The sequence below is a fragment of the Narcine bancroftii genome, chromosome 4, assembly GCF_036971445.1.
Source record: "Narcine bancroftii isolate sNarBan1 chromosome 4, sNarBan1.hap1, whole genome shotgun sequence".
Taxonomy (NCBI): domain Eukaryota; kingdom Metazoa; phylum Chordata; class Chondrichthyes; order Torpediniformes; family Narcinidae; genus Narcine; species Narcine bancroftii.
Genome location: NC_091472.1, coordinates 197,691,559 through 197,709,454, shown reverse-complemented (window position 1 = coordinate 197,709,454; position 17,896 = coordinate 197,691,559). Strand labels below are relative to the sequence as shown.

The 17,896-nt window shown below is 50.3% G+C and overlaps 2 protein-coding genes across 3 annotated transcripts in view; both read right to left on the bottom strand.

Moving 5' to 3' along the window:
- The window catches only part of LOC138761440 (serine/threonine-protein phosphatase 4 catalytic subunit-like), a 68,478-nt gene extending 59,568 nt beyond the window's left edge, over positions 1-8,910 (bottom strand). The window contains exon 1 of one of the 2 annotated variants that reach the window (XM_069933579.1): positions 8,454-8,910. The gene's annotated coding sequence lies outside the window, so the exon portion shown is untranslated. The remainder of the gene's footprint in view (positions 1-8,453) is intronic. The other variant, XM_069933580.1, reaches the window with a different exon arrangement.
- Positions 4,415-11,922, bottom strand: LOC138762414 (uncharacterized PE-PGRS family protein PE_PGRS54-like). Its single transcript, XM_069936174.1, has 8 exons — positions 11,799-11,922; positions 8,314-8,429; positions 8,096-8,276; positions 7,979-8,038; positions 7,682-7,834; positions 7,513-7,626; positions 5,305-7,338; positions 4,415-4,515 (listed from the first exon to the last, which is right to left on the bottom strand). The coding sequence occupies exons 1-8, from the start codon at positions 11,920-11,922 to the stop codon at positions 4,415-4,417; spliced, it is 2,883 nt and encodes a 960-aa protein (XP_069792275.1).
- Between the last annotated feature and the right edge of the window lie 5,974 nt (positions 11,923-17,896).

Here is a 17,896-nt window from a genome sequence, read left to right as displayed (position 1 = left end):
AATTAACCTTCAACACCTGTATGTTTTGGAGGGTTGGAGGAACCCACACAGACACGGGGACAACGTACAAATTCCTTACAGACAGCGCCAGATTTGAACCCAGGTCGCTGGCACTGTAATTGGGTCGTGCTAACCACTAGGCTGACCGTGCTGCCCTGAATGGTCACCTCACTACAGGAAGGATAGAGATGCTCTCAAGAGGGTATAGAAGAGATTTACAAGGATGCTGCTTAGATTGGAGAGCATGTCTAGGTTAAGTGAACTTGGAGCAACAGAGAAAGAGGGGTGACCTGACAGAGGTGTACAAGATGATGAGAGGCATTGCCTTTGTAGATGGCCAGAGGCTAACGTAAGGGGGCATAGTTTTAAGGTGCTTGGGGGCAAGTACGGTGGGGGAGGGAATGTAAGAGATAAGATTTTCCACATGGAAAGTGGTGGGTACATGGAACACACACTGCCAGCAACCGTGCTGGAGGCAGGTACCACAAGATAATTTAAGAGACCATTAGATAGGTACACAGAACTGAGAAAAATGAAAGGTTAAACAGTAGAGAAACCCTGGGTAGTTGTCAGTGAGGTTGGCACCAGGCTGTGGGCCAAAGGACATACTGTAAATTTCTATGTTCCAAGTCTGGTGGATAGTAACAATTACTGCTAAAAAGCAGGTTCAAACTCGACTGGGACAAATATCTCTTCCCGCCCCATAATATGGATGATCCAGGAACTCAAGCATGCCTGCAATAGCTTGCGGTGAATGAGTCGCCCTCAGACACTCCAAGGCCCTTCCAACTAACAAATATCAAGAAGCTCATCAGAGCAGGCAGCATCCATGGAGGGAAACGGTCAGTTAACATTTTGGGTCACGAACCTGGCCTTCAGGAAAGATCCCTTTTTGAAACACTAACCATCTCTCTCCATGGAGTTGAAACAGGAAAGTCTGCAGATGCTGGTGTTGAGTGCAGCATGCAAATGTGCTAGAAAAACTCAGCAGGTCATGCAGTATCCGCAGTGATCAACATTTCAGGCCTGGCACTAATAGGAAGGATAAAATGTATTAAAATGAACATTTTTCCAAGGATATTATACTTATTTCAGGCATTGCCAATACAACTGACAGAGAAATTCTTCAAGGAGTTAAAGAAAATAATAAGGAAATTTTTATGGAGAGGAAACCGAGGATAGCACTAGATAAATTAACAGAATGGTATAAACAAGGAGGCTTACAACTGCCAAACTTTAAAAATTATTATAGAGCCGCACCATTAAGATACCTATCAGATTTTTATCAAACAAGGGAAAAGCCAGATTGGACGAGATTAGAATTAGATAAAATAGGGGAAAAGATACCTGAACACATATTATATAAATGGGATGAAAAATTGGTACCACATAGAAGTTCTCCAGTATTACATCATCTCCTCAATATTTGGAAGAAGATTCATGTAGAAAGAAATAAAACAAATTATCAATTACCAAAACTAATATTGACGCAAAACAAGTTACTCCCTTTTACAATAGATAACCTTTCCTTTAGAGAATGGGAAAAAAAAGGGATTAAAAGAATAGAAAATTGTTTTTCAGGAAATAGATTCTTATCCTTTGAACAAATGAAAGATAAGTACAATATAACTCAAGATACAGCGCTGGCATATTACCAATTGAGATCCTACTTGAAGGATAAATTAGGAAGCAGCTTGAGTTTGCCAGAGGGAAGTAACCTTGAATATGTGATTACAGATACAATGATAATCAAAAGATTTATAACAAATATGTATATTAAATTGCAAGAAAAGGAGAATGAGGAAACAAATGGTAAAGCTAAACAAAAATGGGAACAAGATTTAAATATAAAGATAAAAAAGGAAACATGGGAGAAGTTATGCTCCGGAACGATGAGAAATACAATAAATACGAGGTTACGTATGATACAATATAACTGGATACGCAGGCTATACATTACACCTCAAAAGTTAAATAAATGGGACCCAACAGTATCTGATAGATGTTTTCGATGTAAAAAAGAAATGGGAACAACAATTCATGCAATCTGGGCATGTGAGAAAGTAAAAAAATTTTGGGAAGATCTAAATCAGATATTAAATAAAATAACAGAAAACAATATACCAAAGAATCCAGAGATCTTCCTCCTAAGTAACATAAAAAACAAAGAATTTGGAATTGATTTGGAGGATGCACAAAAAAGATTTGTTAAGATAGCTCTAGCCGTAGCAAAAAAATGTATTATGTCAACCTGGAAATTGGAAGATAATTTGAAAATACAACAATGGTATATAGAAATGAATAAATGTATTCCATTAGAAAAATTAACATATAGTTTAAGAAATAATATTGAAATATTCGAACAAATATGGGAGCCTTACATTAAATACAATAGCGAAAACCTACCGGGGACAATCATTACCTAAGTTAACGGAAGGAAAAGGAAATGAAAATGACATCAGTAGAATTTCTGGTGTATTTTTATTGAATGACAACATTGTCTGACTGGTTTAATGTATCCTAGATTGTATACCTTAAATGGACGGGAGGGGGGAGGTAGGGAGGGTGGGATGGGAGGAGGGAGGGGGGGGAGAAAATGGCACTGTATATGTGTGAAAAGGAAAAAGTGTGTACCATGGTTAATGTGATTTATGGTGTGAAAATAAAAAATTAAAAAATAATTTAAAAAAACATTTCAGGCCTGGCCTTTGGTCAGGAATAAGCACACAGGCAGACGTCTGAATAAAAAAGTGGGAGAGGAGAGAAGGGTGGAAAGGGGAGGAGGTGCGCAGGCTAACTGGCAAGATACCCATGGGTGCTGGTCCAACCCTTTGAGTACCTAGTTTCATGTTGGTGCCTCCCAGCCTGCACCATAGTGTGGTTCACTGGGGGAGTGCATGCCTACTAAATGCACAATTGCTTGTCCAACATCCTCCAAAAACCTGCAACCTCCAATGCAGAGGTCAGCAAGTATAGGGCAAGTCTGCCACCTGGCGGTATCCCTCTGAGCTACACACATTGCAACATGGAAATGTCACATTGAGTTCCTGGGACTCAGCACATTCTCCACCAGGTCAAAGTGGCAGCTCCCCTCCTACTTGCCACCAGGAGTGCAGCAGAGCACCAAATTCCCGTGCCAAATACAAAAATATGAAAAAATACCAGTTACCCCTCCATCACTGACCGCCACCATTAATTCCCTCCTCCAAAGACTGTAGTCATTATCCACTCCAGCAGACAGCTCCATCATTAACCCTTCTGCCACCATTGATCCCATCATTAACTGCCCACTGGCACTGACCCTGTTCATTAATCCTACCCTTCACCATTACCTGGCCTTAAACCATTTCAAGGGCCATGAGGCCCCCGCCGTTGAACATTACCAGGGCCGCTGGCCCCTTCGTTAACCCTTCCCGTGGCCACTGTGCCCCGCCTTTAAACCCATCCCACTGTTCCCCATCATTAACTCTTTGTGCAGCCAGTTCCCCTCCATTAACCCACCCCACAGCCAGTTCCACTCCAGTAACCTTTCCCATGGTCACTGCTCCGTCATTAACCCTTCCCGCGGCCACTGCTCCCCGTCGTTACCTGCTTTGACAGATATGTGAAGTAAAGCTGAAAGGTTTCTACAAGTATTTTAAGAGTAGAAGGATAGTAAGGGACAAAAATAGTCCCCTAGAAGATCAGAGTGGTCAACTATGTGTGGAGCCTCACGAGACAGGTAAGATCTTGTTTTTTTGCATCAGTATTTACTCAGGAAACTGGCATAAGGAAGGAAGGGAAACAAGTAGTCATGGCATGGAACATATCGAGATTGAGGAGGAGGAGGTGCTTGCTGCCTTACAGTGAATAAAGGTAGATAAATGCCCCAGGCCTGACATGATATCCCCTTGGATCTTGAGGGAGACTAGTGTAGAAATTGCAGGGGCCCTGGTAAAAATACTTGAAATGTCCTCAGCCATGGGTGAGGTGCCAGAGGATTAGAGAGTAACTCATGTTGTTCCACTGTTTAAAAAAAGGCTCCAAAAGTAAACCAGAAAATTACAGGCCAGTGATCCTGACATCAGTAGTTGGTAAATTATGAGAGGGTGTTCTGAGAGATCGGATATACAAGTTTTTGGACAGTCAGCATGACTGTGTGTAGTAGGTCATGTTTAACGATTCTTGTAGAGTTTTTTTTGAGTAAGTTACCAAGAAAGATGAAGGAATACCTTTGACAAGGTTCCACATAGGAGGTTAGTTCAGAAGGTTCAAACATTAGGTATCCATGGAGAGGTTGTAAATTGAATTTGAAATTGGCTGAATAAGAGAAGACAGAGTAGTGGATGATTGCTTCGCAGACTGGAGGCCTGTGATTAGTGGTGTGCCTCAGGGATTAGTACTGGGACCATTGTTTGTTGTCCTTATCAATGATCTAGATGATAATGTGGTAAATTGGTTCAGCAAGTTTGCTGAGAACACTAAGATTGTGGACAGCAAGGACAGTTTTCAAAGCTCGCAGAGGGATCTGGACAACTGGAAAAATGGCAGATGGAATTTAATGCAGGCAAGTGTGAGGTGTTGCATTTTGGAAGGACAAACCAAGATAGGACATGCACAGTAAATGGTAGGGCACTGAGGAGTGCGGAGGAGCAAAGGGATCTGGGAATACAGATACATAATTCCCTGAAAGTGACACGTCAGGAAGACAGGGTTGTGAATAAAGTCTTTGGCATGTTGGCCTTCATAGATCAGGACTTCAGGAATTGGGATGCTATGGTGAGGTTGTGCAAGTCATTAGTGAGGCCAAATTTGGAGTATTGTGTGCAGTTCTGGTCGCCAAACTACAGGAAAGATATCAATAAGATTGAGAGAGTACAGAGAAGACTTACTACGATGTTGCCAAGTCTTCAGGAGAGGAGCTGCAGCAAAAGATTAAACAGGTTAGGACTTGAAGCAAGGAAGAATAAGGGGAGATTTGAAAGAGGTTGACAAATTCATGAGGACAATAGACAGAATAAATGCAAGTAGGCTCTTTCCTCTGAGATTAGGAGAGATAACTATGAGAAGACAAGGCTTTAGGGTGAATTTTGTAATAAATACATGCTAACTCATGGTTTAAGAATAAAATGGATAGATACATATGGATGGGAGAGGTCTGGAGGATTATGGAGTGGGTGCAGGACAATGGGAATAGTGGAATGAAAGGCCAAATGGCCTGTTTTCTGTGATGAAGTGTTCTATAGTTAATCCTTCCTGCAGCCAACTCTCCCCCCACCCCCCCAAACTTTGTTGCGGCCAGCTACCCCCCCCCCCTCAGTTAACCCATCCCGCGGCCGGCTCCACCCCCCGTTGACCCATCCCGCGGCCGGCTCCACCCCCCGTTGACCCTTCCCGCGGCCGGCTCCACCCCCCGTTGACCCTTCCCGCGGCCGGCTCCACCCCCCGTTGACCCTTCCCGCGGCCGGCTCCACCCCCCGTTGACCCTTCCCGCGGCCGGCTCCACCCCCCGTTGACCCTTCCCGCGGCCGGCTCCACCCCCCGTTGACCCGTGCCGCGGCCGGCTCCACCCCCCGTTGACCCGTGCCGCGGCCGGCTCCACCCCCCGTTGACCCGTGCCGCGGCCGGCTCCACCCCCCGTTGACCCGTGCCGCGGCCGGCTCCACCCCCCGTTGACCCGTGCCGCGGCCGGCTCCACCCCCCGTTGACCCGTGCCGCGGCCGGCTCCACCCCCCGTTGACCCGTGCCGCGGCCGGCTCCACCCCCCGTTGACCCGTGCCGCGGCCGGCTCCACCCCCCGTTGACCCGTGCCGCGGCCGGCTCCACCCCCCGTTGACCCGTGCCGCGGCCGGCTCCCCCGTTGACCCGTGCCGCGGCCGGCTCCCCCGTTGACCCGTGCCGCGGCCGGCTCCCCCGTTGACCCGTGCCGCGGCCGGCTCCCCCGTTGACCCGTGCCGCGGCCGGCTCCCCCGTTGACCCGTGCCGCGGCCGGCTCCCCCGTAGACCCGTGCCGCGGCCGGCTCCCCCGTAGACCCGTGCCGCGGCCGGCTCCCCCGTAGACCCGTGCCGCGGCCGGCTCCCCCGTAGACCCGTGCCGCGGCCGGCTCCCCCGTAGACCCGTGCCGCGGCCGGCTCCCCCGTAGACCCGTGCCGCGGCCGGCTCCCCCGTTGACCCGTGCCGCGGCCGGCTCCCCCGTTGACCCGTGCCGCGGCCGGCTCCCCCGTTGACCCGTGCCGCGGCCGGCTCCCCCGTTGACCCGTGCCGCGGCCGGCTCCCCCGTTGACCCGTGCCGCGGCCGGCTCCCCCGTTGACCCGTGCCGCGGCCGGCTCCCCCGTTGACCCGTGCCGCGGCCGGCTCCCCCGTTGACCCGTGCCGCGGCCGGCTCCCCCGTTGACCCGTGCCGCGGCCGGCTCCCCCGTTGACCCGTGCCGCGGCCGGCTCCCCCGTTGACCCGTGCCGCGGCCGGCTCCCCCGTTGACCCGTGCCGCGGCCGGCTCCCCCGTTGACCCGTGCCGCGGCCGGCTCCCCCGTTGACCCGTGCCGCGGCCGGCTCCCCCGTTGACCCGTGCCGCGGCCGGCTCCCCCGTTGACCCGTGCCGCGGCCGGCTCCCCCGTTGACCCGTGCCGCGGCCGGCTCCCCCGTTGACCCTTCCCGCGGCCGGCTCCCCCGTTGACCCTTCCCGCGGCCGGCTCCCCCGTTGACCCTTCCCGCGGCCGGCTCCCCCGTTGACCCTTCCCGCGGCCGGCTCCCCCGTTGACCCTTCCCGCGGCCGGCTCCCCCGTTGACCCTTCCCGCGGCCGGCTCCCCCGTTGACCCTTCCCGCGGCCGGCTCCCCCGTTGACCCTTTCCCGCGGCCGGCTCCCCCGTTGACCCTTCCCGCGGCCGGCTCCCCCGTTGACCCTTCCCGCGGCCGGCTCCCCCGTTGACCCTTCCCGCGGCCGGCTCCCCGTTGACCCTTCCCGCGGCCGGCTCCCCCGTTGACCCTTCCCGCGGCCGGCTCCCCCGTTGACCCTTCCCGCGGCCGGCTCCCCCGTTGACCCTTCCCGCGGCCGGCTCCCCCGTTGACCCTTCCCGCGGCCGGCTCCCCGTTGACCCTTCCCGCGGCCGGCTCCCCCGTTGACCCTTCCCGCGGCCGGCTCCCCCGTTGACCCTTCCCGCGGCCGGCTCCCCCGTTGACCCTTCCCGCGGCCGGCTCCCCCGTTGACCCTTCCCGCGGCCGGCTCCCCCCCGTTGACCCTTCCCGCGGCCGCTCCCCCCCGTTGACCCTTCCCGCGGCCGGCTCCCCCCCCGTTGACCCTTCCCGCGGCCGGCTCCCCCCCGTTAACCCTTCCCGCGGCCGGCTCCCCCCCGTTAACCCTTCCCGCGGCCGGCTCCCCCCCCCGTTAACCCTTCCCGCGGCCGGCTCCCCCCCCCGTTAACCCTTCCCGCGGCCGGCTCCCCCGTTAACCCTTCCCGCGGCCGGCTCCCCCGTTAACCCTTCCCGCGGCCGGCTCCCCCGTTACCCTTCCCGCGGCCGGCTCCCCCGTTAACCCTTCCCGCGGCCGGCTCCCCCGTTAACCCTTCCCGCGGCCGGCTGCCCCGTTAACCCTTCCCGCGGCCGGCTCCCCCCGTTAACCCTTCCCGCGGCCGGCTCCCCCGTTAACCCTTCCCGCGGCCGGCTCCCCCGTTAACCCTTCCCGCGGCCGGCTCCCCCGTTAACCCTTCCCGCGGCCGGCTCCCCCGTTAACCCTTCCCGCGGCCGGCTCCCCCGTTAAGCCTTCCCGCGTCCGGTTCCCCTCAGTTAACCCAACCCGTGGCCACTGGCCCTTGTCGTTAACCCTTCCCGCGGGCGGCTCCCCCCCATTAAACCTTCCTGTGGCCGGCTCCGCTCAGTTAACCCAACCCGTGGCCACTGGCCCTCGTCGTTAACCCTTCCCGCGGCCGGCTCCCCCCGTTAACCCTTCCCGCGGCCGGCTCCCCCCGTTAACCCTTCCCGCGGCCGGCTCCCCCCGTTAACCCTTCCCGCGGCCGGCTCCCCCCGTTAACCCTTCCCGCGGCCGGCTCCCCCCCGTTAACCCTTCCCGCGGCCGGCTCCCCCCGTTAACCCTTCCCGCGGCCGGCTCCCCCCGTTAACCCTTCCCGCGGCCGGCTCCCCCCGTTAACCCTTCCCGCGGCCGGCTCCCCCTTGTTAACCCTTCCCGCGGCCGGCTCCCCCCCGTTAACCCTTCCCGCGGCCGGCCTCCCCCCGTTAACCCTTCCCGCGGCCGCTCCCCTCCGTTAACCCACCCGTGGCCACTGGCCCTCGTCGTTAACCCCTACTGCGCCACATTCCTCACTGTGAAACGCTTTCACCTTCCGCCTCCCCATTAACCCTTTCCCTCGATCCGGAGATCTCTGGATTCCGAGTGAGGAGAGTCGGCGCCCCATCACCGACTGGCGGCGCAGTCCCCGTGAACCGGAGGCCGGGACTGGCAACCGAATAGCAGTTTTACCTGAGCAGCTCAGACCGCGGGCCCGACACACTCAACACCGGCCTGGACACCGAAACACGCTGCGCGCCGCGCCAGGTGCACACCGGGAAATGTAGTGAATAAGACGATACCGCGAACTTCCGGGTTGAAATACCTCCCCCGCCGCGCAGTCACATGCCCGCTGTTAAAGGGGCACCGCCCCAGTATGTGGTGGGCATGGAGACCCCAACCACACTGGGGACAGCGAATAGGGGCGTGGGAAGGAGACACGGAAAGGGGCCAGGAGGCAGGAGACGGGAACAGGGGTCAGGAGGCGGGAACAGGAGGCAGGAGACGGGAACAAGGAGGCAGGAGACGGGAACAGGGGGGCAAGAGGCGGGAACAGGGGGGCAGGGGATAAGAGGAAGGGGCAGTGCAGAGGGGCAGGAGATAAGAGGAAGGGGCAGTGCAGAGGGGCAGGAGATAAGAGGAAGGGGCAGTGCAGAGGGGCAGGACGAAGGGGACGGACGGACGGACGGACGGGGGCGGGGGAAGGGGAGGGGGGTGTGGAGGGGCGGGGGGTGTGGAGGGGAGGGGGGTGTGGAGGGGCGGGAAGGGGAGGGGAAGTGAGGAGAGGGGGAGGGAGGGGGAAGTGTGGAGAGGGGAAGGGGAAGGGAAGGGGAAGAGGAGGAGGTGGGGGAATAGGGGGCGGGGGAAGTGTAGAGGGGAGGGGAGGAAGAGGGGAGGGGAGGAAGAGGGGAGGGGAGAAGAGGGAAGTGTAGAGAGAGGGAGGGGGAAGTGTGGAGTGGGGGAGGCGGGAGGGAGGGGGAAGAGTAGAGGGGAGGGGAGGGGGGGAAGTGTGTAGAGGGGAGGGAGGGGGAAGTGTGGAGAGGGGGAGGGAGGGAGGGGGAAGTGTGGAGAGGGAAGTGTGGAGAGGGGGGAGGGAGGGGGGTGTGGAGAGGGGGAGGGAGGGAGGGAGGGGGAAGTGTGGAGAGGGGGAGGGAGGGAGGGGGAAGTGTGGAGAGGGGGAGGGAGGGAGGGGGAAGTGTGGAGAGGGGGGGGAGGGAGGGGAGGGGAAGTGTGGAGAGGGGGAGGGAGGGAGGGGGAAGTGTGGAGAGGGGGAGGGAGGGGAGGGGGAAGTGTGGAGAGGGGGAGGGAGGGAGGGGGAAGTGTGGAGAGGGGGAGGGAGGGGAAGTGTGGAGAGGGGGAGGGAGGGGGAAATGTGGAGAGGGGGAGGGAGGGGGAAGTGTGGAGAGGGGGAGGGCAGGGAGGGAGGGGAAGTGTGGAGAGGGGGAGGGAGGAGGGAGGGGGAAGTGTGGAGAGGGGGAGGGGAGTGGGGGAAAGGAGGGGAGGGGGAAGGGGAGTGGGGGAAAGGAGGAAGGGAGGGAAGGGAAAGGGGCAGGGATGGGGAGGAGAGAGGGAGGGGGAGGAGAGAGGAGGGGGGAGGAGAGAGGGAGGGGGAGGTAGAGGGAGAGGGAGGGGGAGGTAGAGGGAGAGGGAGGGGGAGGGGACTGGGATGGTGAAAGAGGAGACAGGGGGAAGAGGAAGGATGGTTACAGGACAGGGGGAGGGGAGGGGGAGGAGAGAGGATGGGACCGGGAAGGGGGTAGGAGCTTGAGGAAGTGGACTGGGGAAGTAGATAAGGGAAAGGGTCGGGGCAGGAGGGGACAGGGGAACGGGGGTAGGAGACAAGGGAAGGGGGCAGGAGGCTTGGAAAGGGACAGGGAGAAGAGGGCAGGGGAGGGGGGAAAGTGGGCAGGGGAGGGGAAGGGAAGGAGGCAGGGGAAAGGGATGGGGAGGGGGAGGGGAGGGGAAGAGGACAAGGGGATAGGGGAAGGGAAGGAGGCAGGGTAAAAGGATGGGGAGGGGAAGAGGATAAGGGGATAGGGGACGGGAATGGTAAGGGGATAGGAGACGGGAAGGGGATGGGGGAATTGGGAAGGGGTACAGAGGAAGAGGGGAAGGGGACGGGAGATTAGGGAAGGGGGACAGAGGAAGGTGGCGGGGAAGGGAAGGGGTGAGGGGCAAGAGACAGGGGAAGAGGCAGGGCAAGGAGCAGTGGACAGGAGACAGAGAAGGAGGCAGGGAACAGAGGAAAGGGGCATAGGGTAGGGAACAGAGGAAGATGAAATGAGGAAAGGAACAGGACAGCGCCAGAGCTGGATATGCATTCCCATCACAACTGGACACGCAGTCCCATCACAGCTGAACGCACACTCCTGTCACAGATGGACACAAGCTGCTGTTACAACTGTCATGCCATCCTGTCACAACTGGACACTGGGTCTCGTTACAACCCCACAGATAGATTTGTGGTCCCATCACAGCTGGACACGCAGTCACGTCACAGCTGGACACGCAGTCACGTCACAGCTGTACAAGCAGTCACGTCACAGCCATACAGTTGGACACATGGTCATGCCACAGCCCCACAACTGAGCATGCTGTCCCGTCGCAGCTGGAGGCATGGATCTTCATAGGCCCACAGCTGAACGCACAGTTCCATCACAGCTGGACACGCAGTCATATCACAGCCACACTGCTGGATACACTGTCCTGAAACAGCTGGTCGTATGGTTCCATCACAGCTCTACAATTGGATATGCAGTGCCATCACAGCCCTAAAACTAGATTTGTGGTCATGTCACGGCAGCACATGTGGTTCCCCCACAGCCTGAAAGTTGGACATACAGTCCCATCACAGCTGTACATGTGGTCCTATCACATCGTGACACGGGATCCCAGCCCCACAGCAGAAAACACAGTCCGACTGCAGCCCAACAAGCAGTCACGTCACAGCTGGGCATGCAATCCCATCACAGTTTGACACACAGTCCTGTAACAGCCCCACAGCTGGACACATGGTCCCATCACAGCAAGACACATAGTGCCATTGCACCCCCACAGCTGGTCAAGCGGTCTGGTCATAGTCTCACAGCTGGACACGCAGTTCCATCACAGCTGGACATGTGGTCCTGTCACAACCCCACAGCTGGGCACACATTCCCATCACAATCCCACAGCTGAATACGCAGTCCTGACACAGCTGGACACATAGACCCATCACAGCAGTCACGCAGTCCCATCACAGCCTACACCTGGATATGCAGTCCCTTCACAGCTAAACGAGTGGTCCTGTCACAGCCCCACAGCTAAACACACAGGTTCCAGCACAGAGGAACAGCTAGATACACAGTTCAATCACTAAGGGAACATTGGCATTACATGACCCTCAGAGCTGAACAACTGGCATTACATGGTCCTGCCACAGCCAACAGTTGGCATTACAGGATCCCCTTGTAGACGAACAGCTGGTGTTACACAGTCCAACCATAGTCCAACAACTGGCCTTGCAGAGTCACATCACACCCGAATAGCAGACATTACCGGGTCCCCTTGCAGCTGAGTAGCTGGTATTGCATGTCCCACCACAGCTGAACAGCTGGTATTGCATGGTGCCCACCCATTTAACACCTGGGATTCCATAGTCTCCTAACAGCTGGCACTCCATTCTCCCACTGCAGATGAACATCTGGTGTTATACAATTCCCTCACATTTGAAAGCTGACATTACACAGTCCAACCACAAAACAACTGCCATGACATGGTGCCATATCAGTCGAACACCTGGCAATACACAGTCCAGCCACTCAAATAGCTGTTGAGACACAGTGCCATATCAGTTGAACAACTGGCGGTACATGGTCCAGCCGCAGTCAAACAGCTGGCGTTACATAGTGCCATGTTAGCCAAACACCTGGCAGTACACAATGTCATACCTGTTGAACACTTGGCAGTACATCGTCCCACTGCATCCAGACCACTGGTGTTATATGGTCCTGCCGCAGTCGAATATCTAGTGAGATAGTGCCACATCAGCTGAATAGCTGCCATTATATGGTTTAGATGCAGTCGAACAGCTGGCAGTGCATGGTCCCACCGCATCTGAACAGCTGGTGTTACACAGTCCTGCCACAGCCAAACAGCTGGCATTATACAGTGCCCTATCAGCTGAATACTGACATTATACCGTCCAGCCACAGTCGAAAAGCCAGAAGAACACAATCCCCTCACATTTAATACAGGCCTGTCACAGTCCTACAGCTGGCATCACATGGTGCAATATCATCCAAATAGCTGGCGTTACATGGTCTAGCCACAGCTTCAAATGACAACCCTTTATCCCAATTTGATAAAGGGTTTGAATTCAAAGCACTGTCTAGCCATTTCTACCCATAGTTGCTGTCTGATCTGCTGAGTGCCACCAAAACTACTTTCTCTTTTTGGTCAACCTTGTCCAGTTTGGCTTTCACTAGGATTGCTTGGCTCCAGATCTTGGGTTGAACAAGAACCAAAGAGCTAAAATCCTTCATCATTGTAGCATCAAGATGCCAAGAAAAAAAAAGAAAGTCTAATGGTCTTCGGGGACTGAAGTAGTTCAAGAAGGCAGCTCACTTCCAGTTATGGGTGATAAATGCTGACCTTTGCCAGAGGAAAAGTTAAAACTCCTATTATTGTCACATAGTAGAACCATAGAATATTACAGCACAGAAAACAGGCCATTTGACCCTTCTAGTCTGTGCCAACCCATAAAACTAGCTCATCCCACTGACCTGCTCTCATTCCATAACCCTCCAGACCTCTCCTATCCATGTATTCATCCAATTTATTTTTTAAAACTCAAGATTGAATCTTCATTCACTCCATTATATGGCAGCTCATTCCACACTCCAACCACTCACTGAGTGAAAAACTTTCCCCTGATGTTCCTCTTTATACCTCTCCCCCTCTATGGCCTCTCTCATATTTATCTCCCCCAATCTAAATGAAAATATCCTACTCATATCTACTCTGCCTATACCCTTCATAATCTTATAAATCTCTATCAAGCTTCCCCTCATTCTTCTTTGTTCCAAGGAGTATAGTCCTAACCTGTGTAATCTTCCCCTGTAACTCAATTCTTAAAGACTCGGCAACATCTTAGTAAATCTTCTCTGCACTCTCTCCATCTTATTGATATCTTTCCTGCTGCTGGGTGACCAGAACTGCTCACAATATTCTAAGTGTAATCTCACCAATAACTTGAATAACTTCAACATAACATTCCAACTTCTATACTTTGATTTATAAAGACCAAGATGCCAAAAGCTTTAAAGCTTTTTTCTTTACAACCCTGTCCACATGTGGCGCCATCTTCAGGAAACAATGCATCTGTATTCCCAGATTTCTCTGCTCCTCTGCACTCCATACTGCCCTACCATTTAGACTGTACGTCCTTCCTTGATTTGCTCTTCCAAACTGCAACACCTCGCATATATCTCCATTAAATTCCATCAGCCATTTACTGGCCCAATTTCCCAGCTGATCCAGATCCCTCTGCAAACTTTGAAAATCTTTCTCACAGTGCACAACACCTCCTATTTTTGTGTCATCAGCAAATCTGATCCAATTCATCACATTATCATCTAGGTTATTTATACAGATAAAAAAACAGCAATGGTCCCAACACAGATCCCTGAGGCACTTCACTCAACCCAGACCTCCAGTCTGAGAAGCAACCATCCACTGTTTTCTTCCACCAAGCCAATATTTTTTTTAACTTTATTTAAAATTTTATGACATGAATAAAATAAAAATTACATTTAAAGAAATAATAAAATATAAGATAATAAAAATTAGAATACTACATCATTAAAATAGACAAATTAACCTCCCCTATTAATTATAATACAACATTAATCATCTAATTTAAAATTAGTCCAACCCTCCCTCCCAAATTAAAGAGTGAAGAATTAATTAACAATATTGTAAATAAAATAGAAAAAACCCCACTTACAAAAAAAGGATAAAACTTAACAACAAAAAAAATCAATACTAAAATAATACCCTTAAACATATATTTAAATCAAACAAAATACATGTATTTAACAAATGAAATCCACTTTAAAACTAAGTTCAAATATTAAAATCATATATCAACCACATATCTGTTATACAAAAATCATAATTAATAATACATAAATACAGAATTTCCATTAATACCAAGTTTCCTTTATAATTCATCGAGAGAACAAAAACATCCCTTAGAAAAACAATCAGATAAACTTTTTTATTCCCTTCCCCTCCCCTTATATAAAAAAAGAAAAAAGTTCACTCTTATAAAATTCTCCATATTCTTCATTTATAACATCTTCAAAATTCTCTATCGAAATTAACTTAATTTTATTAAACTCTTCTCCCTCAATGTATTTGTACTTAATTTTCTTCTTTTTCTTCTTATCATCTTTCCCCTCATCTTCCTCTTCATCTAATTCAACATCCTCAATTTTTGACTTATCTTCTGTGACATCATCCTCTTAAAAAAGAAAGAAAAAAGAGAAAAAAAACCCCAAAAAAAAGAGAAAAAAAAGGAGAGAAAAAAACAACCTCCTAATTCCCTCTCAATTACAATCAGAAAACAAAAAGAGTTTAAAAATAATTATTTATTTTTAAAAAAATAATAAAAAAAAACCTTCACTTCTTAACCCAAAAATTAAAAAGAAAAAAAAACAGGTCAGAGGTCACAACTACCTCCTCCTGTTTAAACCGCCCAAAGCGGTAACTCCCCCAAAATATTGGGTGTGAGATAACTCACAGGTAGCTGATGACTTCTGGAAACTAGTGCCCACACAGTTCCCTCTCCCAACTCCCATTTCATTAAACTATCATCATTATTTAAACTATTTAAACTCTTCTCAAAAAAAAGATAAAAGATTTATTTTTTTAAATCAACGTTACCACTTCGGTCACCATTGCTTCCATTTCTTTTAAAAAACTGGATCCCACCTTACATCTCTACTCTCTTTGGAGACCTTGAAGGACTACATCGTTCCTGAAACTACATGATTGGTAGAGACTGAGCAAAGTCCATAACCTCTTTAGGATTGTCAAAGAACTTTGGCTAATTTCCATCCTAAAAAATCTTCAGTACCGCAGAATACCTGAATGTTCCCTTATGTCTTTTTTCCCACAACCGTTCTTTCACAGAATTAAATTTGTGTCGTTGAAACATAATTTCTTGACTCAAATCTTGATAGAAGAAAACAGGATTATTCTGAACCATCAAAGGAGATCTATTTTGCTGGGCATTTCTAATAGCCGTACGTAAAATTGTCTCTCTGTCACAATAGTTTAAACAACAGATCAAAACAGATCTTGGATTCTGTCCTGAAAAAGAATTTCTTCTGAAAACTCTATAAGCACGTTCCAGTATTAAACCTTCAGGGAATTTATCCTGTCCTAACACTTGTGGAATCCATTCAGTAAAAAATTTTCTTGGATCTGGACCTTCTATGCCTTCTGGCAAACCAACAATTTTCATGTTGTCCGTCTAGATTGATTCTCCAAATAATCAACCTTTTTTGCTAAATTTTTATTTTGGATCTGCAATGTTTCAATTATTCTATTTTCATCTTGCAGTTGATCCTGTGCATCGACTAAACCTTGATCACACATTTCAAATCTTTCAATGGTTTCAAGCTTAAAAGTTCCATGAATGACTTCCGCCATCGCATTAATCTTGGAAATAAACAGGTTCACAAAATTAGCTAAGTGAATCGATACAGAATATATCTTATCTTCAAGATCCTTAACAGATATTTCAACAGAAGTAGATTCAGGCATAATGGGGTCTTGCTGTTCCTTAGAGACCACGGGATCTTCTGTCCCTTCCCTTAATTTAGTATCTTTTTTAGCAGTTTGACTTCGTATAAAAATCCCTCTCAAAGTCCCCCCAGCAATGCCACGAGACTGAAGATCAGGGTTATCTTTAAGCCAAATCTCTTTAATCATCTTCACTGAATCGATGTCTGGAAAAACCGTTGTAATTGAAGATGCATTTTGCAGTGCCACCACTATAGCAGTCGAATGACAACTCTTTAACTCTCCAGCTGGTGGCGCCCCAGCTGATTCAACTGTCAAAGCCTCAGCAACAACACCTGCAGTGGCCACAGTGCGAAACACTGGCACCCGTCCAGCCCTTTGTTCTGAAAGCTGTTGAGTGCGACCTTCAGAGAGTCTCATCGGCTTAAAATGAAGCTTCAATGCCGAACTCTGCACGTCCTCCTCTGGATCCATTCTACGCTGAGTTCTGGCTTCTTGTAAACAAGTAGGCTCAGACAATTTCGGAAAATGTAATTTTTTAACAGTCTGTTGATATTTTCTTTTACCTTTTTTTTTGCATATAAACCATTAGGCACTTATTATTTGTAAACTTTTAAAAGAACTTTAACGGGCACTTAAAGACAAAACAATAAATCAGAGTCAGGAGAGGTCTGGAAGGCACGTCTGTTCCCTACGCCATCTTGCCACGCCCCCCACCAAGCCAATTTTGAATCCAATTTACAACCCCTCTATGTAAACCTAGTGGTTAACCTTCTGAACTAACCCCTCATGTGGAACCTTGTCAAAGGGCTTACTAAAATCTACATAGACAACATCCACAGTGTTTCCCTCATCAACCCTCTTGGTAACTTCCTCAAAAAACTCTTCAAGATTTGTTAAACGTGGCAATGGCAAGCAGTTAAGGATCGCCTGGATGAAATACAGCATTTGTTCAACCCGGTTTGGAAAAAGAATAACTCAAGGAGGGTAGTACATCCTTGGATAACAAGGGAAATCAGGGAGAGTATCAAGTGTAAAGAGGAAGCGTATAGACTAGCCAGGAAAGACAGAATACCAGAGGATTGGGAGAAATTCAGAGTTCTACAGAGGAAGACAAAGAAATTAATCAGGAAAGGCAAAAGAGATTATGAGAGAAAGTTGGGAGGGAACATAAAAAATGACTGCAAAAGTTTTTATAGATATGTAAAGAGAAAGAGACTAGTAAAGACAAATGTGGGTCCCTTGCAGTCAGAAACAGGTGAATTGGTCATGGGGAACAAGGACATGGCAGACCAATTAAATAACTACTTTAGTTCGGTCTTCACTAGGGAAAATATGAATAATCTTCAAGAAATAATAGGGGACCATGGGACTAATGTGATGGAAGGACTGGGGAAAATAAGTGTAAATTATAAGATTGTGTTGGATAAATTGAAGGGATTAAAGGCAGACAAGTCCCCAGGGCCAGGTGGTCTGCATCCCAGAGTGCTAAAGGAAGTAGCCCATGAAATAGTGGATGCATTGTTGATAGTTTTTCAAAACTCTTTAGATTCTGGAGTAGTTTCTGAGGACTGGAGGGTGGCTAATGTAACTCCACTTTTTAAAAAGGGAGGGAAAGAGAAATCATGGAATTATAGACTGGTTAGCTTAACATCGGTAGTGGGGAAAATGTTAGAGTCAGTAATTAAAGATGTAATTGCGGCACATCTGGAAAGTGGTGAATTCATTGGTCAGAGCCAGTATGGTTTTATGAAGGGAAAATCGTGTCTGACTAATCTTATTGCATTTTTTGAGGATGTATCTAGTAGAGTGGATAGGGGAGAACCAGTAGATGTGGTTTACCT

Bases quoted from the DNA above. Each gene is read 5' to 3' on its own strand.
- LOC138762414 (XM_069936174.1), bottom strand. From the start codon at position 11,922: ATGGAGTGCCAGCTGTTAGGAGACTATGGAATCCCAGGTGTTAAATGG. The intron at 7,835-7,978 runs GTTAACGGGGGG...AGCCGGCCACAG, and splicing joins GGGAGCCGGCCGCGGGAAGG to GAAGGTTTAATGGGGGGGAG. The intron at 4,516-5,304 runs GTTAACTGAGGG...CCATTTTTCCAG, and splicing joins TGGAGCCGGCCGCGGGATGG to TTGTCCAGATCCCTCTGCGA.